Raw genomic sequence first — 27,550 nt, 5'->3', positions numbered from 1 at the left:
ATACTCAGGTAGGCTGTGGCATTTAAAAGACGCTCACTACTAAGTGAGCCAAGAAAATATCCCTCATTACACCCCCAGCAGCAGCCAAAATCGCTGATATGAGGCGGGATGGATCCATGCTTTCATGCTGTTTACGCCAAATTCTAACCCTGAGTGGTTATTTAAGTTTACTGTTTCCTTCTTATCAGCTCGAAGCAGTCTGGCCATTCTCCTCTGCCCTTTGGCATCAATAAAGCATTTTCACCAAGGGACTTGCAGCTCGCTGGATATTTTCTCCTTTCTGGACCCTTCTCTGTAAACCCTAGAGATGTTTGGGTGGGAAAATCCCAGCAGATCGGCAGTTTTAGATGAGTTAGTCTGGCACCGACAACCATGCCACTTTCAAAGTCATTTAAATTACCTTTCTTCTGCTTGTTTTGAACCTCATGGCCGAATGCACTGCCATGTGACTGGCTAATTGCATTAAGAAGAAATTGAAGAGGTATACCTAAAAAAGTGAGTGCTAAGTGTGCATGATTCCTTAAAATCACACACACAACTAGAATTTTGAACTCAAGCAGAAATCCAGCTGAAACGTATCTGAGCTACTGAATACGAATTCATAAATTAAAGTAATTCATCACGGACACGTGCTGTCACACGCACATTTGAGCAGGTTCCACCAACAAAAAGAAAAAAGGCACGAAAGCAGCTTGATATCACACAGAACTGTCAGTTTGCTGCACTCTGACTCTCCCTGCAAACGGCAAGAAGGACAGAAGACTTAATCATCTGCACATTTGTGTTGACTCAGCAGGGATAATATTAAATGAGAAAAATGGGGAATGATTTGAATTCAACACAAAATGCCTAAGAGCCCGACTGCATGATCTTTCACTGTTTACCTGAAACATGTTTTTTTGTGCGTGTTTTCCACTGTACTAATAAATACGTTGTCCGCAGAAATGATGCAGAAAAAAACAGAATGAAGCAAATTAAGAAATTCCTAGGGAAGGACCCCATGCTCCTTTATATGATGTCGCCAATGCTCAAGCGAAATCTATACCCACATATTTTGTCCAAGTACACCACTATGAGACTAACAGTTTGTCTTTGTGGCACTCAGTGGCCGCTATTTCAAAAATAGTAGGCTTTTAGAGTGACTATGGTCGTTGTGTGATAGTTACAAAGTAATGGAGAGAGGGAAAATAGAGAGAGGTATACAGAGAGAGAGGGACGGAGGAAGGGAGGGAGGGTTAGACGTAGAGAGCGAGAGCGAGAGAGAGACTGGGCTAAGTGGACAGACCTCACGTTGAGCTCAGATGAACCTCGGCATCCTTTCCCACGTTGGATCATTTCAGCCCCGTTAAACCAGAGGACCACCGGAGCAAAACCGCAAACACACGGTAAGCTTCTCTCATAATTGACTGTTTTTTTCTAAATCTTCAGAATTCAGTAGTTGACACAGACAAGTTTCCAGCCTTCGGCTCAGCTCAGCTCTCCACTTTATCGTCCAAATTCTCGGGGTTTTTTGGAGGCTTTTAACCGGGTCGAGGCGGTTTCCAACTGTTTCTCTGTCAGTTTGAAGCTGTTTGTAGTAGATATCTGCGAGCTGTTTAGGTGAAATAATGGTGGGCTGAGAGAAGGGTCTGGAAAAGCAGACAATTATTTTGGGTGATTGAACTGAGCGCCAAGCTTTGACAGATGGTACGGATGACGCCGTGCTTCCCCTCTTAATTTCCCGGCTAGGGTAGGTAATTTTTGTCTATGTGTGTGCGCGCGCCGTTCGTACTCACCTGCCGCGTGCACTTTAGCGCGGGGACGCTCGCTTGCAAAAATGAATGAGGTCGCTGGACCTTGGTTAAGTTGCCGAAAGCGGAATTTTGGGGACGTTGCATTCATTATAATAGTTAGCCCAAGTGTGTAAATCACATTAACATGCATCAAGTAGGTCATTTTTCTGGCTTCTTCTAGCAAGACAAGGTCACGCTCCGGGCTGTTTAGTATATCTCTACTAGATATGCTAATGAGCGGTCCAGATGTGAGTGTGCGCGTGCATGTAAACTGGTTTGTGTGTATCCGTGACCAAGCAGCTGTGTCACGTGTTGTGGCGAATGTAATATCAGAGCTGATCAGGGAGAAACATCCACTTCCCATCTATCCCACTGTACGAAAATTGGCAGCAAGTCAGTAGGGGGCGCTGATGAGATGATGCTCAATGAGTGGAATTACGTGGCTAGTCCATTTATTGTTTTAGCCTTTTCTAACACGGTATCAATAATTTTCTGAGGTGAAATACAGAACAGTGCTTATGTCCTTGCGTTTTTCTTATAATGAAGGTGATTTTTCTGATAAAAAGCTAGAATTTCCCAATACTTGCTGATTTTTCTGTTAAGGAGTTACTACAGGCCACACTGTCTTAATGGCAGCCATTGACAGATGATAACTATATTATAGAAGAGTGGTTAGAGTAAACCATGAAAGAAGCAGCTGGTTGTGCAGGTCAAAATGAAATTCTTTGTAAATTTCTCATATTGCAGTGCGTAATACTTACAGAAAAGTGTTTTACTTGAGTTAAAAGTGATTACAAAAACAATGTTAAAGTGGACCTTCTGTCAAAAATATGGTAAAAATTGTTCCAGGAAAATTATTTACATTTTTCTACTGCTCCACAGGGCTCCATTAGTTCTCGACTTTCTCAAGAGCGCCCCCTATAAAACGGGGGTGCTCGCAGTGTGGGAGTTGACTATCAAATTTAAAATTCTCTGGTAATATTACACAGCTTCTTCACATGACAAATAAAACATGGCTAAACACTGACTTATCACAGGGCATTTGCTCACTTAAGCTGTCTAGTGTGTCAAACCTTGACAATAATGAAGTGACTGATGTGCTGAGTACAGTGGGCCTCTCTTCACCAGTCTGACTTGGATAGACTTAAGAGATTTCCGCGTGTGCACTGAGCCAGCGAGAATGGATGAGAGGTCTGTGGGCATTAAGACGAATGGCAAAAGGAGGGTAAGCCAGAGATGTTCAAATGGAGCAGAATCTGTCCACATCCTGGATGTTTAAGCCACCCCTCACCCCCCTCCCCAGTGTACTTCCACTACCACTTCCCCTGCTCTGCCTCCTTTATGCCCCCATCTCCCATTTTTTCCTATGTAAGAGGCCTGACATGCACAGGCTATTTTTAATAAAAACGGAATAGCCTTGTTGCAGTGAAGCATCTCGATGCAGAGTGAAGTGAGACTGAAACAGCGATTTGCAATTTAGAGCTATGTCACCACTCATCATTCCATTCTGAGCCAGCAACAGCAAATCGTCCTCACGCTTTCATCCTCTATCCCTGCCTTACATTTCACACATATCTTACACACACACACACCCTTACTCTAAAGACTTCAAACAACGGTGAATGACATGTACTGCTGGCAACATGGGTTTTGGACCAAAGCTGGCAGAGAGAAATGTAAGCCGTAAGCTCAGTCTATGCTAATGCACAATAGCTGAGGAAGACAAAAGTGTTTTGGAAGAGCCACTTTTTGTATTTCCATAGATTTGGGAAACCGGCAAACAGATGCCGATGATGAACATGAAGCATTACATATGGATGACTTGATAAATTTGGTGCGCAAAATGCAGCAAAAATAATTAAGGGTGGATTGCCATTTGAGGGGAAAATAATGACGTAAAAAGGGCAGAAATTACTTAATATTTCCTGTGATCAAAGCTCAAATTGTCTCTGTTCTCAAGTGTACTTCTTTAAGTGGGTCACTATCTGCAGAGAAGAAAGAACATTGGCTTGATTTTAATGTGCCCATGCAGCATATCGTATTGGATGTATCAGAAAATGTTGGGGTTAAGAAATGTTCTGGTTTGTATTATAGAAACCATCAAAGCCTACTGCATTTCTATAGGCCAACTTTGTGCCACATTCCCTCAAAATTTATCAAAGTACTTGGTGCTCTGTACATTTATTAAGTCAGATGAGGCCAGGGGATTTAGTCTTCCCAGTGTGCACTGTATTTTATGTCCTCTAGCCAAATTATTGATAATTTGCATGAAATGCAGGGAAATCTCTACATTATTTTTAAGAATTTTAGCTTCCAAATCTGTTCAGAAGAGAAACGCATGAAAACTTTATTTACATATGTTTGAAGACTACCTCCCTGTGTACCCATGACTCATGTAATTTGCTGTGCAAAGATGATAATGCACGCCTCCATGCATGCATAAAGGTGAAAGCAGCTGTCAGAACGTTCATTGCAGAGAAAAAGTGAGCCAGAGTGATGGATCCATGTGGGACATGGATGCACTGTCGTATAGTTTTGGATCTTGTTAAGTTGCTGACACTTTGCACTGCATCAAGTTTCAAAGATCAATGGCCAGAGATCTGACTCAAATACTGACAAAAAGCAGATCATTAAACTTTAGGGAAATGAGGACAAGTCATTGATTAAATTATTTATGAGCCTAATTAATCTCTTAAGGGGAACTTGTTTCAGAACTGGGCACTGAAGCATGGGTAGACCATCTTTAGGGATGGCATCAATCACCTGCTGTCCAGGCAATTGTGTGTGACAAGGAGCAGTAAAGTACCTGAGCTCCACCTCATCGCCGTACCTTCAGGCTCTGAATTAATTGAAATTTTTTAGGACCGCACTTACCTTTCTGAGAATGAGATCAATAACCAGAATCACACAAAACGCCAATGAGAGGAATTTCATCAACAGTATCAGGTACAAAGCGAATTGTCCTTTTCAGGTAATTTCTTATGAGACGTAATTATCATAGTTTCTGTTCAAAACTCACAGTTATTTGCACAGCAGCTGGTAGAAGGCTCAGATTAGCAAACAAAGCTGTTCAGCAAACGGCAGAACAAACATTTATCTTTAAATATGTCCTGAAAAAAATCTCGTCTTCATATAATGAGTGTGATGGCAGACTTTTTTGTGTCTTTTCACTTCTGTATCTTAAAGCACTTGTTTCTCATAATAATGAATACAGTCAAGATCGCACTAATTATGTCTTCTCTCAGGTGATCCTCTGCAGCATGTGCACTGCATGGAAATATGTGAGTAAAGAAGCCGAAATGAAGACAAACACCAGGGAGAGGGGCGGAAGAACTGAAGCAGGGGCAGGACGAAGGCATGCTGGAAATAAACCATCATAAAAACCGGCAGCTGATCAGCCCTTTGTCAGCCATTTCACAAGACAAACTGATCGGTGAACCTCAGCAATGGCAGCACATGTTGTGCTTCTTTTTCTTTTATTCTGCAAATGGGAAAGACACGGCATCTCAGAGGCTGTCGGCCTTTCAGAGGAAGATCCGGATTCTCAAGTAATATCAGACAAAAAGCAACAAGTTTTACATCATCCAAAGTCCCTGGACAAAATTTTTATTGGAATCAAAGAATTGGAAAGCCATGTACAGGCTTCAGAGAGTGATGTAAGAACTCTGCCAAATGTGGCTTTTCAACTAAATGACGGCAAACCTAATGATTCTGACTTTAAGAGCAATGCAGCAAAGCAAATCAACATGAGACTTAAACCTCCAGATTCTTCTGCCAAACCTCTTATACCTAAACATAGCTCTGAACTCAGTGTGAACCGTGAGAAAAGGAACAATTTGACTAATGGAGAGGTTGAAGGTGTAATTAATGATCAGAGTCTAGTGCCAAGCTCAGAGGAGGAGTACGCTCTCCAGCCTCAACTCTATTTGGAGACAGGTGTCGGTGACGTTCAGCCTGAGAGGCTACGGGGCCTCTCTAAATGGGTCACAGAGTCTGAACATAGTCAGTCAGAGCCTTACCTGCTGCCACACTCTCGCCGCCGTAGGAGCTGGCTCTGGAACCAGTTCTTTGTGATTGAGGAGTACAGAGGGCCTGAGCCTGTGCTCATTGGACGGGTAAGTTGTCGGCACAACCAGTCTGCATGCACATGCGAATCACCTGAATCTCACTATATTACAACATAAATGTAAATTGCGCCTTATTTTTGAGAACCAACAAAGATTTTTGCAAGCACAATCATTTTTATAGATAAGTTATTGCCATGCAAAGGGTTTAATTGGAGCAAACAGAAATCTCTCCTGTGCTCAATACATGTATTTACATAAATCTTTTCTGTTCGCAGTGCATTCATTTATTTACATGTTTTTCTTTGTCCAAATAATTTCACAATGACAACCTTTCCACTCTGCTTCATTTATTACCTCTCTCATCCTCTGCTCCGTGTGTCCCCAAGCTCCTGTTTGAGCCTCATTCACTGTTCATACACACAAATCGGTGCTTAAAACCTGCACACAAACATACTACACACAAAGCAGGGATTCATTAAAATTTTTCTACCTGTAATTATTTACGCTCTACAAAGTAGAAATGCCACACACACATATATATATATATATATATATATATATGTGTGTGTGTGTGTACAGAAATAACGAGAGCGACATAAAAACATGTTTAACTAGCCACTATTAATAAAAGAAAAGGGTTTAAAAGAAAACAATGTTGAAAGCTATTAATTTGCACTGGCCAAATATATTAAACATAAAATTGATCATGCTTGCTGTGTGTTATCACTTTCCCACTTATGGCTTTTGTCCAATGACTGGCTATCAGTCCTCCACCTATTTTCTTCATTTTCCTTCTAGTCTGTCTTTTATTCATCATTTATCATTTCATCCTCTCTTATTACATGTTTTGTTTTTCTAAATGAACCAACCACTAACGTTTGGTTGATCTTAGTGAACGGATAATTCTCCACCTAAGCAGATTATCAGGAAATTTGGTCAGCGATTTTTGTATATATAAAAAACCTATGAATTATTGCACAGCTAACTGACTTATTAGTCATAATAGGAAACTAAAAATTAAAAGATAATGTAAAACTGCATATATGGTTTTGGACACATTTTGATCACAGGAGTAAGGCTGGCCAATGTTGGAGTTTTTGAGCCAGAAGTTATTTATTTGGACGAGAAGATGGCGTGCTAAGTTATCAGCTAACACAAAGCTGCATCTATAAAATGTATGGGCTCAATGCACACCCACACATATCTTTTAATTAGTGCTAAGTAACGGACCAAAAATGTATTATAGTATCCTCGGAAATTTCTTGAGTGACTTCACACAGTAGGTCATGTTATTGATTATATAAATCCATTAAAAACACCATAAACAGTGGCGAGGTCCAGTTCAGAGATTCACTTTATCAGAAGTTGGGCCTGTTAGACTACTATTGGCTAAAGCTCCCTTTGTTGGTACATGCATCAATTGTCTGGGCATTTATTTCTCAGAATTTAAATTAGGGAGCTTTCAAAAAGACATATCTTGCAAGCTTAATGAAGTACAGACAGAAATGCATAAAATTAAGTTTATAACCAGTACCATCAACTAATTACGTGTATGCCTATGCTGACATTTGGCAATTCTTAATGCATGTATGTCACCAATGAATACTGAAGTACTAGCGATTCAGTTGCAGGCAAATCTGTCATATAAAACATTAATTATAAAAATGGCAAATTTTGCCTCATGTTATTCACAAAGATATTACAAGGAAAACAATGTATCGATATTGGTACCATGTATATTAAGAAAATATACCCAGCCCTCCTCCCCAAAAAAAGAAAACAAAAGTGAACAATCTACAGTCCTCTGCCACTTTATTAGGTTGATATGATAGCAATTCAGTACATTCAGGCATGTAGACGTGGTCAAATGTCTTGTTGAGACTGTAGGTCAGAGAAGACGGGCTGGACTGCTTTGAGCTAATAGGAAGGCAACTGTAATTCAAATAAGCACTCATTACAACCAATGTATGCAGAAGAGCATCTTTAAATGTGCCACACATTGAACCTTAAAGCAGACGGGCTACAGCAGCAAGAGAATACACCAGGTGCCACTGCTATATAGAATAATAGGAAATTCACACCGACTCACCAAAGTTGTCAAGTAGAAGATTGGAAAAACGTTGCGTCCCAATTTCCATCTTGCCTTGTATCACAGTTTGTGGCTGATAGTGGTGGTGTAATGGTGTGGGGGCTATTTTCTTGGCAGACTTTGTGCCTCTTAGTACCAACTGAACATTGTTTAAAAGCCGTTTTCCACCTGTGTATTGTTGCTGACCATGTCCATTCATGACCTTTATGTCATATCCTTGATGTCATATCCTGACTGTGTACCCAGTTACTTCTAGCAGGATAAGACACGGCATCACAAGCTCATATAATCTTAAACTTAAATGGCCTCCACAGTCATCAGATCTCAATCCAATCGAGATGTAGGATGGGATGTGACAAAATTCCCATTGTGGATGTGCAGTCAACAAGTCAGCTGCAAATGACATCCGATGCTATTGTGTCAGTAGGGTCCAAAAGTCTCTGAAAAATGTTTCCAGCACCTTGTTGAATCTATACCAAAAAGAATTCACACAGTTCAGAAGGTAAAAGGGGGTGCAACTAATTACTAACAAAGTTCACCCAATGAAGTATATTTATCTTCTTAGCATTACAAAAATTTCTCTCAATTTACAATTCATGTGCTTGCAAAACAGACAAAAAACATATTTGCAATGTTAAAAATGTTCCATTGCATGCTTGAAAGTGAGGCACAGATCAGATCGCACTGTTTATGCGTCACCATCCCCACTTGTCAAGTCGCATACTTGAGTTTTTACCATCAGCACACCAGCAAGCCTCAACTGCTGTCTGTGTCGCAACATGAAGAGTGTCTGAGATGATTTAATCCACTGCACACCTGAACCATTCAATCCCAGGGGTTTACTTGTAGCACTTCACAGTTAGAAGCTCCACGCTAATGCAGCTGCTGGCAGCTACGGCATACTCAGAGTTGGATTATATCAGCTGTAACGCTAACAGGGAATTCTGCCAACCACTTTGTAGCTCGCAGTATACTTTATAGTGACAGTCTAGATTGGATTCTTACCAGTGCGGTATACACCTCATAAATGTTTAATCTTCCACTGTGGTTGTTATTGGTACAGTCAGGGAGGGGTGTTAAAGCAATCAATAGACACGCGGGACTGTTTATTTCTCTGCAAGTAAAGTCTTGATGTTGATATTCATGTAATAAAACATGCTTCCGTTGCAAGGAGGTCGGAAACACAGTGTTTTCTCTCAGAGGTAGCTCATTTTGTTTGCCAGAAATAGAGAGATGATCATGTCAAAGCCATTGTCGGTGCAAGGTTTGAGGTGAGCTATCAACAGTTCAAATCACAGGTGCCACCACCCGTGCGAAAGAAGAAAGAATTTCTCTTGCAAGGAAAGCAGTGTGAAGCAGATATAAACCCGGAGGTGTATGTACTGCATGAGTGAGAGGAGGGGAAAATTGAGATTACAGAGTGAGAGAGAAAGTGACAAAGGGATTGGAAGAGACAGTTCCCTCTTTTTCTTGCTTTGCTTGTACGGGGTGGATAAATTTCTTCCCCACAGTGAGAGTGTTTTTCCATGCTGACTGAAGCGCAGCAGGACTGAGCCAGCAATTAGACAGTGAGGAGAGGAGGTCTGGATAGAAAGTGGGAAGCAAGGGGGGCAGGGGAGCGAGGTGGGCACAGACTCTGACAAAGATGTCTCTCGTGGTGAAGTGTGGGATCAAAATCAAAGCTAGCTTTAAAGAAGAAAGGAGGGAGAAGGGGGTGGGTAAGAGATGAATAAAAAAAACCCTGAATCCCTTATCTAGCAATTTGTAGGGTATGCTATCATGAGTATGTATAATCCCAACTTCATCCTTCCAACACATGCACGTCACATATGCACACACAATATACACTAATCTTATATTTTTCCTTGATCTCTGCTTGAATGCTGTGCTGTGGGACAGACAATAGTGTGTAAATCTGCACTTTAAATGCATTTATGTGCAATATTTTCCATCACATATTCTCACTTTAAGGTGGGCAGCTGTCTTAACCACACAAATGACTCTATGCTAATCATTATGTAGGCAATTAAACTTGTCTATTTTTGTGTTGCACAAACAATTTTTTGTGCCACAAAATGAATAAGCCTGGCAACAATCGCGTGCAATTGCTCTGCACATTTGTAAACAGACAATGTTGCAGCTGCAATTGAAAGTCAAGGCTCTCATGAGTATCTAAGGTCCACTGCGAAGATTGTGAATAAGCCTTGTGGATTATGAACATGTGCAGATGCGCCTTGAGGATAGAGAGATGTGAAGGTTCTCGGTCAGAAAGCTCAGTGTGATGAAGGCTGAGTAATCTCTTTAGCTTTCTATTTTTGTGTGTTTGGCCTTTTACCTATCAAGCTCACACTAATATCCTCGCTGCCATTAAATACCAAACCAGTATTCTGCACCACGGAGCAAAACAGCCAGACAGAGGGAGAGAGCGAGAAAGAAGGAGAATTGCGAGCAGATGGGCATTCTGAGTAAGCGAGGTAACTTGATGAAAAGGGAGAAAAACAAGGACTGGAAAACGAGGTGGTTTATAAGGTAAAGGCAAGTCAGGCAGATGGATTTACGAGAAGGGGAGGAAAGAGACAGATGGATAGAAGAGACAGAAAGATTTACAGATGGATACTGCTTGAGTTAGCAGAATGCATCTGTGAGCATACATATATGACATTTGCAGCGCCACTGTCCACACTGATGTGGATTTGCCCTCAACAAACCCCCGATGGCATGCTTGGTCCATTGAGTTAATTAGCTGTATGCATCAGTACTCATCCCCGTCCCATATGTATCTTCCACACCTGGTGCCATTCATTTTAGATTCAGTGAGCCCATCCTGCCTTAGCATAAATCACCCATTTCACATAGTCAGGTTTGCAGTATCTGCTAAACAAATGCAAGTGTTAAAGAGTGATACCTGCATCAGCATCTGTAGGTAATGTTGCATGAAGGTGTTACAGCCATTTAGTCTGTATGTATTTGTTTTTCCAGCTGCACACGGATATGGACAAAGGAGACGGAAGCACTAAATACATGCTGGAGGGAGAGGGAGTGGGCTCTGTGTTTGTGATCGACAGCAAGACGGGGAACATACATGTCACCAAGTCTCTGGACCGAGAGGAGAAAGATGAGTATCGTCTCGTCGCGACTGCTACAGACCGTGAGACCGGCCGAGCCCTGGAGCCGTCCTCTGAGTTCATCATCAGAGTTCAGGACATCAACGACAACCCACCTGTCTTCCCCAATGAACCTTATGTTGCCATGGTGCCGGAGATGGCCAACATAGGTATGCAGCAAACAACATTGAAGTGCAACCACACAAAATCTCCTGAGAGGTGATCAAATGTTAGCAGTGTTTTACCCAACAAAGGCTTTTTCTGAAAAACAAAACAGACACAGTCTTATTCAGTCATTCGCTATTTCCTGTATAACATGTACTCCATTTTTCACTCTGTAGCCAGGGGAAAATCTCAGACATCACTAACAGGTGTCGAGAAACGCAATTGTAATTTTTGCATCTGTGAAAGACCATCCATTCAATGGCATTGTGGAACTGTTAGCAAACAACGATTTTTGATTATCTGTTAGTCAACTGTGAGAAATTATATCAGTCACTGTTAGGGGTGGGTTTTTATAATCGATTTATCGATTAAAATCGATTCTGGCTTGGATAACGTAAAATCGATTCATTAAAATCCTGAATCGATTTTTTTATATAAATTTATTTTGCCCGAAATGCCAGAATCTCAGGTGAAACCTCACAAAATTTCAACAACCACCAAACAGCTAAGACAGTAAATGAGAGCAGGAACATAGATTCTGCACAAAGATGTAAACACACAGCGCGGACCCGCGGATCAGAATCAGTGAGATGTCGCCTTTCTCACCTGACGGCACGGACACGGTCGGGGCTGAAAGCCGACAGCTCGCTGATTCTGATCTGTCGGCGGGTCAGCGCTTTGTGTTCACGCCCTTTTTGCTCTGATTCTAAAGCTGTTAGTTTTATCTCTCTCCAAACAATATTGACCGAACCAGCAGCAAAAGAAGCTCCAAACTACGCTTCACATAAACATCGTCATGAATTCCCTCTGACTTTTACTGTTTTGCTTCCACCACGATAAAATCACACTTCATGCACAGCTCTCTCTCTCTCTCTCTCTCTCTCTCTCTCTGTACTTCAAGAACAGTTTCCCGTCTAAAAGCGCTGTCGGCCGCTGTTTTTTTTTCCCCCTTTTACATTCTTCCGAAAAGAAAACCTAATTTCTGCTGTTCAATACTGAATCAATTTAAACTTTTTAAAATTATGCAAAATGCAAAACGCTTAGCCGTGTCTCTAATAAAACCGCTGTAACGTCAGAGGTACGTTCATATGTTGATTAATGGTTTTCTTTCGTTTTTGATGTACTGCAGAATATTTTTATAAAATCCCAGGCCAGGAAAACCACCTTCATGTTTTTCTGTGTTTTATCTTCAGCTACTTTAACACAAAGGCATCTGCTGTGACGCTTACACCTTTGATGAAGTCTTGCGTGTGTCAGCTTCCTTTTTATTGATACACAAATATGTAAATGTACTGATCTGAATTACAATATTTCTGACTGTCAAAATTTCCCAGATTTAAATCGAATCGAATCGAATTAAATCGAATCGTGGATCGAATCGATTCGGGACCTTGTGAATCGGAATTGAATCGATTCTAGAAATCAGTGACGATACCCAGCCCTAGTCACTGTAATAACATAATGAGCTATATGGATCTGACCAAAACATATATCATACATATATATCACACAACACCAAAGCTAGCCCAGCCAATGGCATAAAAGAAAACTTGTGTGTAGCTGGCTAACATTACAATCGAATGTTACAATTTTAGAGGAATTAAGTCTAGTTAGCTACAAAGTCATATAAAACAATAAGTTTACTTAGCTGGACAAAATATCAAAGTTGCTATGTTAAGGGATTCTTTTTTGCACCTTTAGTTGAAAAGCTAATGCTATCCTGTTGTTGGAAACACACTGCCCATTACTCATACCTTTATGAATTATCCACATTTGCAAACTGTTATAAAATTTGAACTTTTTAAAAATGCTCAAAGTAGATATTTGGATATTTGACTTGTCAGTCCATCTTTTATATACAGATTGTGCTTCCTGCTATCAAGGCTAGAAAGAATGAATACTCTAAAAATATTTCTGCTTCACGATCACCTCGCCAGCTGTCTATTCATTCTCTGAATATCCTGCAAACAATCATGTTTTTGCCAAAATGTGGATGTGGCTGAATGCACATCTACTGGCACCATTTCAAGAAGAGAAATTGTGCAATATTGTAACTGGGAATGTATCTGTATTTATTCAAACAGCATATGTATTTTGGAACCGTGTGTGTGTATGTGTGTGTGTGTGTGTGTGTGTGCGTGTGTGTGTGTGTGTGTGTGTGTGTGTGTGTGTGTGCTGTGAGACAGCAGAGAGTTGGATTATATTTGCTCAGTTTTTGGGGTGAAGTATTCCTGCTACATGGCTCATTAAGCAGCCACCTGTTTTAACGTTCTTAATTTGAAAGAGTCCATTGACCAGTCATCTGTATCATGCCTCCCCTCTTCTACAGGCACGTCAATAATCCAGGTCACAGCCAGAGATGCTGATGATCCAACATATGGAAACAGCGCTCGGCTGGTGTATGCCATTACTCACGGCCAGGACTTTTTCTCTGTGGACCCTCAGACAGGTCTGTTGATATCTTCCTAAGTGCGGCTCAACCTTTTTAAAAGCTGTTTCATAACCTGACTCTTCTGCTGATGTTTACACTTCACATAGTTAATCCCTGCACTGCTCTCACTGTATATATTGTGCGCTGTATCCCTTTCCACCATATGTCCAGTGTGGATAAGAACATTTGCATGTTCCTGCATTTTCCATGATCTATTCAGAAACAGAAGTGGCCTGAAGTTACGTGTGTGCAGCTTCCTAATTCTAAAATATGTGCATCTGACTCTCGCTGATGGTAATTCAAAGAGGCGCGGTGTCACTGTGAAATCTGTTGCTGTTGTGATTTTGTTGCTGCATGTCCTGCTCTCCTCTCCACCAGGCATTTTGCGGACGGCGGTACCTGACATGGACAGAGAGACTCAGGATGAGTATCTGGTCGTCCTCCAGGCCAAAGACATGGGGGGCCATCTTGGTGGATTATCAGGAACTACGACCGTCACAGTGAGGCTGAGCGATGTCAACGACAATCCCCCTCACTTTAGAAGGAGTAAGCAGATCAACATTTAACTGTTGGCTACTTTCAATATCTGTCGCTCTAGGATGTAAGTGTGTGTGTGAGATTACAACGATGAAACATCTTGTCGTGGCATTTGTGACAGCAGTTTGATATTTTAGCCTCCTTTGGGTCCTAGTCACTTTGACAGATTCAAGATAAGACCTAAAGCCCTAAACAAGCTAAATAGCTTGTCAGTCCACTCCTCTATGTTTTGTGCACTCTTCCTAATCATTGTTTTTAGCATCAATTGTAATCACATAACCTTTGCCAAGACTACCATTAACGTTGATATAAACACTCCCATTTGGTCCCTGAGGTTTAAATGGATTCTGGCTTGACGTAGAAGAGTGAAAGATCATGTCCACTTTTCTTATCCAAGCTTTTCCCTGTTCCATGATATTAATATTTCATCTTAAAGTTCAGTGCTTTCTGCTTCAATAGACAGTAAAATCACTGCAGAATGTGTCTAACACTTTGAGACACATACTGCATTTTCCCTGTATACTACTTCATCTTTGCTGGCTTTTTCGTCTTCTTCATCTCGCAGACAGTCTATGCTTACCGCTATTCATCTTAATGTTTAAAGCCCCTTCTCTTCACGTTGATAAATTGTTCTGCAATACAATGTTTTATAGAAGCTATTTAATATTTCCAAATGTCAGCAGCCTGTTATTTATTTACTGATATCTGACTACATCTTCCCCCCCTTACTGCAAGTCATTATTTTCAGTTTGACAATAATGCCACAGTTTACGCAAATGGCTCATTTAGTTTTTGAATGCAAGAGTGGAATATTTAAATCTTCTTCATTATGCGGAGGAATTGAATGATTAACAATCAGCAAGGTAGAGCTGCTTTGATTAAAACGAAAGCATTTCCCTAAATGTGCCACGCAGCATTACGAGATATGTGCAAGTCACCATGAGACGCCAAGTAAAAAAGACCTGCCTCAGATCGCTGTGCCTGCTTTCATGCCTGCTAAAGAGACGCGCTCTAATCCTAACTAAACATAACAGAAAAACAAATTAACTCTGTAATTCTCTTTTTAATAAATACAGCCCATTCATAGCAAAGTGGGAAATAACTCTCAGTGAATTTGAGGCTTTAGAGTCTTTTTACTGTGTCTTCATTACTGATGGGATTTATTAGACAAGTGTAGCACCGGGGCTGTTAAACTGCTTTCAGTATCAATTGTGTTGTAGTTTAAAAATGTCAGTTTCCCAGAACCATCAGTAAAATGTTACTGATGGTTCTGGGATTGTTCTTAATTGTGCATCAGTTCAAAGATCTAAGATATTCTTCTTCTTTTTTTTGCAATGAGTCAGGGAAATAAACTTTGCATTCGAGTAGTTTGAGTCATCAAATGTTTAACATTTTTGCCTAATGAAGTCATTCGAGCCATTTTTAAAAATCAGTCAGAAAAGAGAAAATGTCTAAATTGCCGAGCCTAATTTGAACGTCCGTATCAGCGTTGATAGCAAAAGTTAATGACCGTGCCAGCTGCGTTGACATATTTCCGATACTTGAATGGTTTTTAAAATGGGGAACACATCAGTCTACAGTTTGTACAAAACACAGCACAAACACTTGAGGTCCAAAATTACTCTGGTTCTGATTCACTACAGATTCTGATTTCAGATTTTACTGATTACTTTGAAATTACTACATGCTACATAATACTCCTAATACCTTATGTCACCCAGAACCCCCTGAACCTTTAAGATCAGAGACTCATTAACTGTTACTGTTAAAAGGGGATGATGCATTCACTTGTTTAGCCCCAAAAGCTGTGGAACAAAGCTCCTCGTACTGATTGTGTGTTTTTCATTGTTTTTTAATTCTATTTTTAAATTAGCCTGGACTAGCCTGTACTAAAGAAGGGAACTCAGAATAGTTTCATATTTTTGTTTGAGTAGAGGTACAGGCACTTTGGTGTAAAGTTTCTCCTGTGTCACCTTTTCTACAGCTCGGCTCAGCAAGGTGAAAATGTAAATTGCCTCAAAGAGAAAATTCCACACTAAATTTCCAGTCGCTTTGAAGATATTCACCTTATTTGATGTGATACGAGCTTTAGTTGAGTCTTGAAATTCATTTTTCCACTGAGGACTATGACTGTCGTGGCCCAGTTCTTACTCTGGAATTGCATAAGTAGGCAATCTGGATCTGTTCATTGATTACAGCAGCCGGTACTTATACTTGCTGAAAATAATGTCAGCGCACCTTTAAATCTGGTCGTGAAATGTGTGTAGAAGTGCATGCTTTGATATCAAATTGAGCCATCGTCATCAGCATTCAGTTGCAGCACTGAAACTGTTAAACTCTCTGTTTTCCTCCCTGCAGGTGCGTGGTCCTTCTCTGTATCAGAGCTGGCGGCACCAGGTGTGGAGGTGGGCCGTCTCACTGCCACTGATCCTGATCTGGGAGAAAATGCACAGCTGGAGTTTACCATCCTGGACACTGAGGAGGCTGAAATATTCAACGTAACTGGAAGAGACAAAGAGGCTGTCATTGTGCTGAACAAGGTGAGTGACTGGACGCAGCTGCAGCAGAGGTGTGCAAAGCAGCTTTACTTTATTGCCTATACCAATTTTCATAATAGCTTACTATTTGAAGCCGTATGTAGGTGTTTATGCTTAAATAGCCACATAATGAGAAAAACATCTCCAATTTGCAACATTTGCGGTGATTAAACAAATGTGCGTTGGTCTGGTATTTGTGAATTAATTTTTTATAAGCAGATAAACACTTCAGCACCCCACTCAAACTCCCACTGTTGCTGATAGGTTCAGACTCCCCGGGCTCTACTATGAGCAATTAATGAGTAACAGTGAACGAGTAATCAACTGTAGCTCACTTGAAGTGTTAAAAGCAGCCAGTGTGAAGTTGTCTTTTTACTTTTAAGGGTTTTAAAAGCGTTGGACATTCAAACATAATTATTGCACTTTGGAATCTTAGATTAAGAGGTTGCAAAGAGTGAAGTAAGACGAGAGGGTGATGATTAATTTCCAAGAAATGTATGAAAGCCAGATAAAAAATGAAAGTCTAAAATGGAAGTCGTATATTACACTCAGAGATAAATGAATAATGAGGTTTTGCATGTGGGCAATAATAAACAGCATATCCATATTTTAACCATTTTCTTAAATAAAGAGTAACTGCTTTATTCTTTGTTCAACAGATCCTGGATTATGAAACACGTAATTCGTATACTTTCTCAGTGGAAGTTACAAACCCTATAGTGGATCCCCGATACATAAGAAAAGGTCCCTTTAAGGACCAGGCAACAGTCCGGGTCATGGTCCTTAATGCTGATGAGCCACCGCGATTCTCCCAGGCTCTGTACCATCTGGATGTTTCTGAGAACTGCCCCCCTGTCTGCTCTGTCGGTCGGGTCTACGCCGTGGACCCAGATACAGGACAAAGCACCAACATTAGGTAATTATCACACCGACACTCTCTCATTTAGTCACCTGCTCACTCACTCAGGGCTCTCTTTGCCCATCCTATTCTTGATGGTGCCTATTACTTTATCTCAGGTACTCCATCGATCCCCAGTCAGACCCCGAGGCTCTGTTCCGCATCGCCTCTGACACTGGCTTTATCAACACTGTGATGGAGCTGGACCGTGAGCAGGAGCAGTGGCATAATATCACTGTCATCGCCACACAGAGGGGTATGTCAGACCTTCTGCCCTCGGGCGCGCTGAGCAGCAGAGCTCACCAAAGTCATCTTTCACTGAAAGCGCTGCCTGCAGTAGGGAATACAAAGTGTGTAGTAAAAATGATAGAAAGTCTGTGCAAATTTTTTAACATTAGTGTCAGTCTCTTGTTTTTTTTCTTTTTTTTTTAGACAACCCAAATCTTGTGTCAAGGGTTGTGGTTGCCATAGAGACACTAGACCAGAATGACAATGCGCCGGAGTTGGACAGGCAGTACACGACGTCAGTATGTGACTCCAGTGCCCCCGGTCAGGTCCGTTCTTGTTTTGTTTTTGCCTGTTATTTCATTTAACTTCAGACTGTGCTCTTGTTTTTGTTCATTCTGTCTCAAACTCCCGCAAGTGATTGTTTTTCAAAGCCTGAGCAACTTTCTGTCCCACTTACAGAGGTAGAGACCAGATCACTTTTTTTTTACCTCTCAGATGTTTGGGATCCCTTAGAAAGCAAAGCACATTTGTCTTTTTAAATCCAATATAACAAAAAGTGATTAGAGATGTTGTAAATTAAATTCAGGATTAATGAAATAATTCATCATAAATCCTTTAGGATTTTTCACAGCGCATCTCTGTAGGCGTACAGAGGCCCATTTTTCAGCAACCATCCTGTGCTGATCAGGGTTGCACAGCTGGAAAGAAGTAGATTTTGGCTAGTCCAGTGTGTGGAGCACCAGCCTGTCTCTGGAGTCCTCAGGGGATTTTTTTCTAAGAAATGCTAGCATAATCAATTAACCTTTTAACATGATAGGCTTGCATTAGGCAACAAAATATGCCTTTGATGGTTGCTGACAGTGGAACTTTGCGATTACAATTACACCATTATTAGTATGATGAATTATTCCACTAATTATGATTGTCATTTACAACATATCTTATCAATGTTTAGATAGCATGTGTTCACAACAGTCTTTCAAGGTTCTCTATGTAGAAAGGTAAAGTACCTTACGATATCACGGGGATGGTCTATGAGCAGCAGTCGGTGACACGGGGAGGAATAACTTCCTTTTAACAGGGATCTCCAGCAGAACCAGGGTCAGTAAAGGGGCTGTGGTGTGCTGAGACCGGCTGGGGGCGTTAGGGGGAAGAAGATGGGAGACAAGGAGAGCATAGAGAGAGCATAAACAACAGACACGACAAAACACAAACTATCTGAAGAGAAAAAGAAGTTACTTACAAATCAGGATTGAAAAGAGGGAAGTGTAGGAGTGGTCAGTGCATCATGGGAAATCCCCCAGCAGCCTGAACCTGTAGCAGCATAGCAAAGAGATAAGCTATATCAAAAAGGAGCGTTTAAATCTTAAAAGTATAGAGAGAGTCTGACTCCAAACCGGGAGCTGGTTCCACAGGAACGTTTCTGGTAGCTGATGGCTCTGCCTCGCATTCTACTTTTAGAAATTCTAAAAGCAACAATTAAGCTTCCAGTCTGAGAGTAAAGTGCTTTATTAGGATAATATGGTACTATTAAGTATTTAAGCTATGATGGGGCCTGATTATTCAGGAGGTTGTTTGGAAGAAGAGCTTTTGTAAAGTAAATGTGAAATTTAACAGGAAGCTAATTAAATATTATGTACGAGTAAAATCTCTGTGATTAAAAAAGATAAGCTCAGATGAAACTCACCCCCAAACGTTCGAGTGGCTGAGTGCATTTCCAAATATTATAATAACCGATTCCTAATTTTAATATGGATGACTGGTCTTCCTTCAAAGTGGACCTTCATGCTAATTCTGTTGCACGGAATTAGGAAACTTGAAAAAGCAAAGCATTAGTGTGACTTCAAAGCTGTAATTCTTGGTTGGTTGATTTGACAGCTAGTGCAGCAGTGTGTTTTAATAAACAAAGGTCAGTCAGTAACAATTGCAGCTCTGATCTAATTTAATTCTGAACATTTTTTAAACTGATCCGCTGTTATAAGAAATAAATGAGCGGTCAGTTTTTGTTTCCCGTGACTGCTTCATAATTAAAGGCCTCCCTCGTGTTTCCCTGGCTGGTTGCTTTTATAATAAGACAAATAATAAACCTGATTTATTGGGCAGTTACAAAACAATCTTATAAAGTGCTTTTCATGGATGAAGCGCACATTTAAAACAATAGGCTAAATAAAATCAGTCATCCATCCATTCATTTTCTAATCCAATTGGGGTTGCAGGGCAGTTGAAGCCTATCTCTGCTGACTTTGGGCAAGATGTTGAGCGTGCCCTGGACAAGTAGCCAGTGCATCAGAGGGTAACACAGTGAGGCACCAAATACTCCCTCATAGAACCAGGAAACTGTAATGTGTACCTTCAGCAATTTATACCACAATCAGATCGCGTCCTTCACTCTTTAACATACATATGTGTCTATTCTGTTTCATTCATTTAGCTAAAGTTCTCCAAACAAATGAACAAATTTCTATTTTTTCTAAATAAAAATTACGTTGTAACTAAAAAGGAAAGAGACCAACCTGCCTGTTACCAATGCCCATTTCAAAGGCCTGAGTCTCTGATGGTATGCAAGTGCAGCTTGCACATCTGGAAAGACACCATTGATGCCGATGATGGTTTTAGAGCAACATCTGCTCAAATTCAGATGACGTCTTTTTCAGGGAAGGCCTCAAAAAAAGACCTTCTCTGTAAAAGATGCCAGAAAGAAAATGCTAAATCATATATTGCATGCACAGCAGCATGGCTTTGTAGTGGAAGAATCTGGGTGTTGAACTGGGCTGCCTGCAGTCCAGATCTTTTGCCAACTGAAAATATTTTTTGCATCATGAAACAAAAGAAAACCCAGGACTGTTGAGCAGCTAAAATCCTCTATCAGCAAAGTCCAGCAGCTGGTCTCCTCATTTCCAGACGTTTACAGACTGTTGCTAAAAGAAGAGGGGATGCTACACAGTGGTAAACATTTTATGCTCCTATAAATTCAAAATTGTCTTTTTTCTTCTTAAAATGCTTCCTTTTCGTTTTTGTGTTCTTGTTTTTTTTTTTTTAAAAACATTTGATACGTTTTTATGTTTTTTGTGAATAAACTGGGAGTTTGTGAGGTTTGCAAATCATTGCATTCAGATTTTTCTTTTCTTTTAAACATTTTACACAGCTTTGTTTGTATATTAGCATTCATTGCAACTGAAAGATAAAGCATGAAGAACTTTTCAGAACATGCACAAAGTCTAATTTTTGCATAGAGTGCAGATATTAAATGGCAATTCAGATGGAGAGCTTTATTCCCCACTACCATTTAAGTGTGAGAAAGTTTCCATGTAAAAGTGCAAACAGGTGGAAAATGTGCATCCAGAGGTTGTAGAGGCTGGGCTGGAGTCAGACTCATGTTCCATGAGTTCCACAGTCACCAGTTATCCTGACATGCGTGTGGAGAAAACACACACAGGAGCACGTTTGATCCAAAGCCTTCAGGTTACAGTTTGAAGCTGCTAACTCCTGTAGCACTGCCTGCAAATAAAATCAGGGATGTAAAAATAATAGAGAGATTTAATATGATAATTCAATACAGCACTATACAGTGAACATTAACGAACAGCATTAAAATTAAAAACAGTAATGTTGGATCATACGCATCGTTAATTCCTGTAAACCCCCTGTGTCAGACAAACACTATAAACAATAAAAACATCTATGGAGGTAATTTCAGAATCTAAACTGAATGGTTTTTGCTGCAATAATGAAAACAAGAAAAATTATAAAACTAGAAGTACACGTTTGAATAAGTAATTTTTATTTGATTGATTGTTTCATTTGAACAAATTTAGATGTTTTTGTGAAAGACAGAAATGCTTTTTCAACCTTTAATCATCCTTTGATTTATTTTGTTTCTTCTTAGAAAATTCTAACCTCCTTTGTATTATTAAAACAATGAATTTTCATCTGTGATTTCTTCAGGTGGTTCAGGTTTTACGAGCCATCGACAGAGATCAAGGAGGACAGGACGCTGCGGTTCACTTCAGCATCCCTCCAGAGTCCAGCTCTGCCCTCAACCTCTCCATCAGAGAAAGCGGAGGTCGAAAACATTGGCCCTATTTTTATTTTTCATGCAAAACCCAGAAAACTGACACCAGCCAAAAGTGGTGCATGTTTGTTGTGCAGTGACCGTGTATGATGTGTGTGTGTTTTGTTTTGTTTTTAATTTTTTTCTGCCACTTTATCAGGTGTGACAGCCAGCCTGGTGCTGCAGACAGCCTTAGAGCCCCTGCCTGGCTTCTCCTCATCTTTACTCACCCTTTACGTGCCAGTTGTGCTGCGCGACGGGGCCTCAGGTCTAACCAACACTGGCACAGTCACCGTGACTATTTGTCCCTGTTTGCGGGGGGGCATGCAGACTGAGGACAGGGGCAGACAGAGGGACAGGAGATGGGAGAGACACATGGTTTGTCTTGCCGTGCCGTCCGCCTCTCCGTCTCTTATATTCAGTTTGGTGACATTACTGGCCATGCTGGCCTGTGTCACAACTCTTCTGGGTACGGTTGGTCAGTTCTCTGAAGTCTCTGAACTACTTTAAACATCGTGTGTTGTTTGTGACTTTTTTTAAAGACGTTGAGCAGTTGTGTCAGGTTGCTTCTGTAATGTCCAAAGAGTATATGGTCATGTGTCTCTTTTTTTTTTGCCCGTTAGTGGTGTGTGCACTCTCGCTGTCATTGCGCCATCAGAAACGAGACTCCCACTCAACCTTCGAGGAAGATGATGTCAGGGAGAACATCATATCGTATGACGATGAGGGGGGAGGGGAAGCAGATACCGCAGCTTTTGACATTACAGCGCTGCAGAGCATGCACAGAATACAGCACTTGCACAACAACCGAACCATGTGAGCTGATCCCAGAAATAAAAAGTTTATCCTGGCTAGTAGGAAGTGTGTGTGTGTGTGTACATGTGTAGACATCTTTGTGAGGATAGAAAATTGGCATGCCACTATACTTGTGGGGACCAACAGTCACTTACAGGGAGAAAATCCACATTCCCACAAGTTTGAAGGCATTTTTGAGGCTCAAAATGTGGTTTTAAGCTACAGTTTGGTTATGTTTAGTTTTAGGCTAAGGGTTAGGGTTAGGTGTTCATTTTTGATGGTTAGGGTCAGGGTAAGCAGCTAAGGAAAGCATTTCTTCAATTAGATGTCCTTACTAAGATATGAAAACGAGTGTGTGTGTGTGTGTGTGTGTGTCTTTGACTGTGTGCTTCTCTGACATTTATCTCTTGGCGCAGATGGTACACCCAGCAAAATCTGCCAAGGGCCAGGACGTACAGCTGGAGTCGTCACCCACGCCCGGGCCTGGACCCTCAGCAACGTCCGGGCTCCGCTCCGCTCTACGGGCGCTTCTGCTACGGCCTCCACACGCTGCCTGTTCTCAGAGATTATCCAGCCGGGCCACTGGAGGCAGGTCTGCAGCTAACTCAGCTGACCCACGGGCTCACCAGAGGTCATTTCAGCAATTCCCTCATCATCCAGAACCAGAACACCTTTGAGCCTGTGCTGCACTCTCCTGAGATGAGCACCAGTAGTTTCGAAGCAGAAGGCATGGTGAAAAGCAAAATTACAGAGCGAAATGAAGGCAGTGAAGCAATCGCAGCTGGCACAAAGGAGAATCAGGATCCAGCTAAGGTCAGACAAGAGTGCTGAAAAAAAACATGAAATTTAACAATGGTTGTAACAGTTATATGGATTCAAATAAGGGATTACCAACTTAAATGAAAGTTAATAGCTAACTGTGAAATTATACACTTGTAGGGGACCCATTCTGCTGTGTGATGCTCATATTAAATATAAACATTATAAGGCTGATGCTTTAAACTGATCTAATGCTCAGTTTTAGACAATTTTATCTGTTCCTGACTTTGTATGACAGCAGAGAAAGAGAATACCCTAATATGTTGATATTCTGTTTGCAAAGGGTAGCCAATCAGAAGAAAGCTGGCTAAAGAGTTTAAGAGAGTGGGTAATCTGAGGGTCCAGTAAAAGACTAGTGGATACATTTAAGAATTATTTTAAACTGTGAATCAGTGAATGATTATGTGATGTTTATATCAGAAAGATCTTATTTTTGGCATGCGAGTCTGAGACTGCACAGCCTGTTCAAAATAAAAATAAATAAAACCTTTGGAAACTAACATTTTTAAAGTTTTTAGAGTCACGCAACCAGTCTTTCAAGATCCTGCTCAGATCAAACGTCTCAAAACCACATACTGCACATAGATGAACTGATGTCAGAACAATCAATTCAGGGGTGTTTCAAGTCCAGAATTAAATATTTAGTGGTGTTTACTGGAAGAAAGTTGAAAAAAAGTCACTCCTTTGATTCCATACATTTCTCTCTTCGTGTCTTTTTAAATCATCTCCTTTTTTTTCCCAGACAAAATCAACAGAACCAGAGTCGACACCGATCACCAGCATGGCCGCAGATTCGACCTACTGTGACCCAAATGAGTCTTCATGCCAAAGTCACACCAGCTTCTCATCAAACCAACAAGAGGGGCGACCGGGGTCATCCCAGACTCAAATCAGCACTGGAGCCACGAGTTGCACCGTAGATGACATTGATACTGATTCTTCTATTCCCTCCATTTCCGAGCAAAATTATTCAAACAGCAGTCAAATGAGCTCTGTAAACACTCCTGTGTACCTGAAAGGAGACACATACAGCATTGTGGGCTCGCTGAACCCAAACAGCCGAGGGACGTGTATGAATGGGACTAACAGCAGCGGGCTGTACCCAGCGGGAGTGCAGCTACTGAACATGTGTGGACTCCAGGGAAAGGATTTGACCCCACAGTCTTTGCCCTTACCTGAGGGGATGTTTGGCAACAGCAGAGGCTGGGCAAGTGGGGCGGAGCCGGCGAGAACAGAAACGACCAACCCGCAGCCTCTCAGGATGGAGGAGCTCTTGAATATTCGTCTGGACCAGGTCACCTTTGACCTGTCACAGCCACCATATGACTCACTGCAGACTTACGAGTTTGAGGGCCGTGATTCAAGGGCCGAGTCGCTGAGTTCACTGGAGAGCGATGGAGAAAAGGATGACGGGAGTGTGGTGGGAGGGATAGAGGAGCTAAACCAGAAGTTTCAGAGGCTGGTGGAGATTATCCGAGAGAGAAAGAGGGAAAAGGAAGGAGAAGGAGAAACGCGAGCGCCAGAGCGAGGCAAGACAGCAGAGACCACTCTCAGTGAGACTCATAAACAAAGTGAGGACAAAGGAGCTAAACTACAGAGATGGGATTTCTAGACTCCAATAAAAGAAAAGTTTCAGAGAGGAGAACTATGTTGGCAGTGATGGATTTTAAACACAGCAGGGGTGGCAAAATACACAGTCTCTGACAGAAATCGTCTTGTTGTTTGCCCCCTGCCAGGAGGGATCCAGGAGGCTGACAGTACAGTGAAGATTTGTGGTGCAATCAGTGCCCAGCATATAGTTTTCACCTCCACTGAATTTTAGCAAATGCATATGGAACCTGTCACTTTTCACACTTCTCTTGTAACTGATATTAATAATGCACTTGGGCTTTCAAAGCTAACATTATGAAAAATTTACTTTTATGTAAAATATTGATTCTAAGCCCTGAAAGCTGCATTGTTAGAAAATAGGCCTCATCAAATATTGACTAGAATTGTGACATTTAATATTGATCGTTTAATAGGGGCACACGCTCTAGATAATCCCTGAAATTTATAAGCATTTGGTTTGAATTGGAGAATTTTAAAACACGAGAATTTTAAACATTACATGACACACACTGCCGCATGTTTACAGAGCCTCTCCAATGAGTCTAATTGTATCATGTAGCTCTGCAGAGAGACTCCTGCAAGTAGTCACCATTATAGTAAAACCAGCTCACTATGCAATTTGCTCACAATTAGAAATAATTAGACTGTCACTGTCAGACTTGTGTGTTGTTGTGAAAGTACAGTAAAAAATGTTCATATGTAGATAAACATCAACCTCGACTTCAGTGATTATTGCTGGATATTTACTGGAATCGCCACACGGGAAATGCAAAGGACTGATTTTCAGTTAAACTGTTGCAGACACGAGCTTACACTATACAATTCCCCGTAATTTCTCCCACGCAAGATTATTTATAATTCACCATTGTGTTTGGCCGTCTAGAATTATCTCCAGAGGCTTATTTATCTCCCACCTTTTAAAGAGACAAAATTAGGCAAAAGCCATTATGCGACACAGTACACACAGCCATTGTTCTTGTGATGAGCCCAGAACACAGGCAACAGAAAAATAATCATTTACTTTGAGATTTGGTAATGTTATTCAGGCAGTTTGTCATTCTGACAATGACTCATTTCTATAGCTATTTCAAACCTAATTTATTATTCAGAGGGTATCAGAATGAGTTATTAAAATAACATTATTTTCTATAACATCGTAAAGCAATTTTTACTTTCTTCAGTTTTTCCCCTGTCCTGGCTTCCTCTGTAGGGGGAATTTAGGTCTTAATCAGCCTCAGTTTTAATAAGATTGGATTGCTTTTCGAATTAAATTTGACAGAAAATCTTTGGCTTTCTGACAAGGAAAAAAAAAAGAGGCAAGACAATGAAATGCAGAATAAAAGGAACGGGCCAGATGATAAATCGCCATCACCACACAGCATATTATCAGGATGCTGCGCATCGTCTGGCATGGTACTGCCAGATATTGCTGTAGCAATGACACGTTTCCTCCCAGATCACAAGAACGCACTGAATCTAATAATCAACTAAATATAGACACAAGTTAGAATGAGAAAGTCGAGCTGAGCTATCACTTCAAAAGTAGTCGGACAAAAATAAAATAACAGTAAATTAAAATATGTTTGAAATTCAAATGCTTTAAAGGTACATTTATGCACACTTTAAGGGATGCTGAGAAAAGTGCTGTGAAGAACAAGACCCCAGCGTTGGGCCAGGAAACAATATCTGACAGTACAATGGTGCCACCTGAAGTTAAAACTTAAGGATTGCAGCTGGAAAATTACACAGGAAAAGCTGGAAATAGTTACTGATAATTAAGAAGAAGAAGATGACAGTTCTCTTGTTTTTTAAGGCTAAAAATTCATAAAATTCAAAACACACTTCAACTAGATACAAATCGGGCAGTGTGAAAATTATTCAGCAAGGAGATAAGAAACGAAAGAGACTTAAAGCTGTTTATTTTTTTATCCTCCCACACTTAGTTACCTTTCTTTTTTTAAATAAGCTTTTCTATTTTATTATAAAATATAATATGTCATACTTCAGGTCATAAAGGTTAATTTTACCATAGCAACTAGACCCGGATAAAAGTATGTGTCGGTAACTTATGCTTCATTGAAAATTCATAAATACCTTGTATGCTGCAATTGCTAAATGGCACCACGAGATGGCGCCACCTTCATTGTAGTTGCGTTAAATTCTGATTTTAAACTAAATTTAGGTCGATGTGATTATTTCTTCTATAATTTTTTTTTGGGGGGGTGGGGCTAAAAAGCCGTCTCTTAGCTGATACTGGAGAAACCAGTGTGGCTAGTTTTCTGGTTTGTTTGTTTATTTAATGTTTGGAGGTTGCAGGGCATCTTCTGATTATTTCATTCAGGTCCCACGGCTTGTTGGTTATGTCCATTTTCCAAGTCTGGTTTTAAGTATTGTCTTGGGAGGGATATCTCAAGAACATTTCTCGAGATGTGGTCTCTTTTACGAT

General features: G+C 40.8%; 1 protein-coding gene across 1 annotated transcript; it reads left to right on the top strand.

Moving 5' to 3' along the window:
- Positions 1-1,272: 1,272 nt before the first annotated feature.
- On the top strand, positions 1,273-27,064 carry LOC134621341 (cadherin-24). The gene is made up of 14 exons (XM_063467794.1): positions 1,273-1,385; positions 5,018-5,887; positions 10,908-11,202; positions 13,527-13,646; positions 14,007-14,174; positions 16,524-16,705; positions 17,362-17,618; positions 17,720-17,856; positions 18,033-18,154; positions 21,774-21,891; positions 22,040-22,348; positions 22,503-22,695; positions 23,091-23,487; positions 24,236-27,064. Exons 2-14 carry the CDS (start codon positions 5,219-5,221, stop codon positions 25,103-25,105), a joined length of 3,837 nt encoding a protein of 1,278 aa, XP_063323864.1. The 5' UTR covers positions 1,273-1,385; positions 5,018-5,218; the 3' UTR covers positions 25,106-27,064.
- Positions 27,065-27,550: the final 486 nt, after the last annotated feature.

The sequence above is a fragment of the Pelmatolapia mariae genome, linkage group LG23 (genome assembly GCF_036321145.2).
Source record: "Pelmatolapia mariae isolate MD_Pm_ZW linkage group LG23, Pm_UMD_F_2, whole genome shotgun sequence".
Classification (NCBI taxonomy): Eukaryota; Metazoa; Chordata; class Actinopteri; order Cichliformes; family Cichlidae; genus Pelmatolapia; species Pelmatolapia mariae.
The sequence above is the reverse complement of the archived record's forward strand: the minus strand, read 5'-3'. Positions and strand labels throughout refer to the sequence as shown.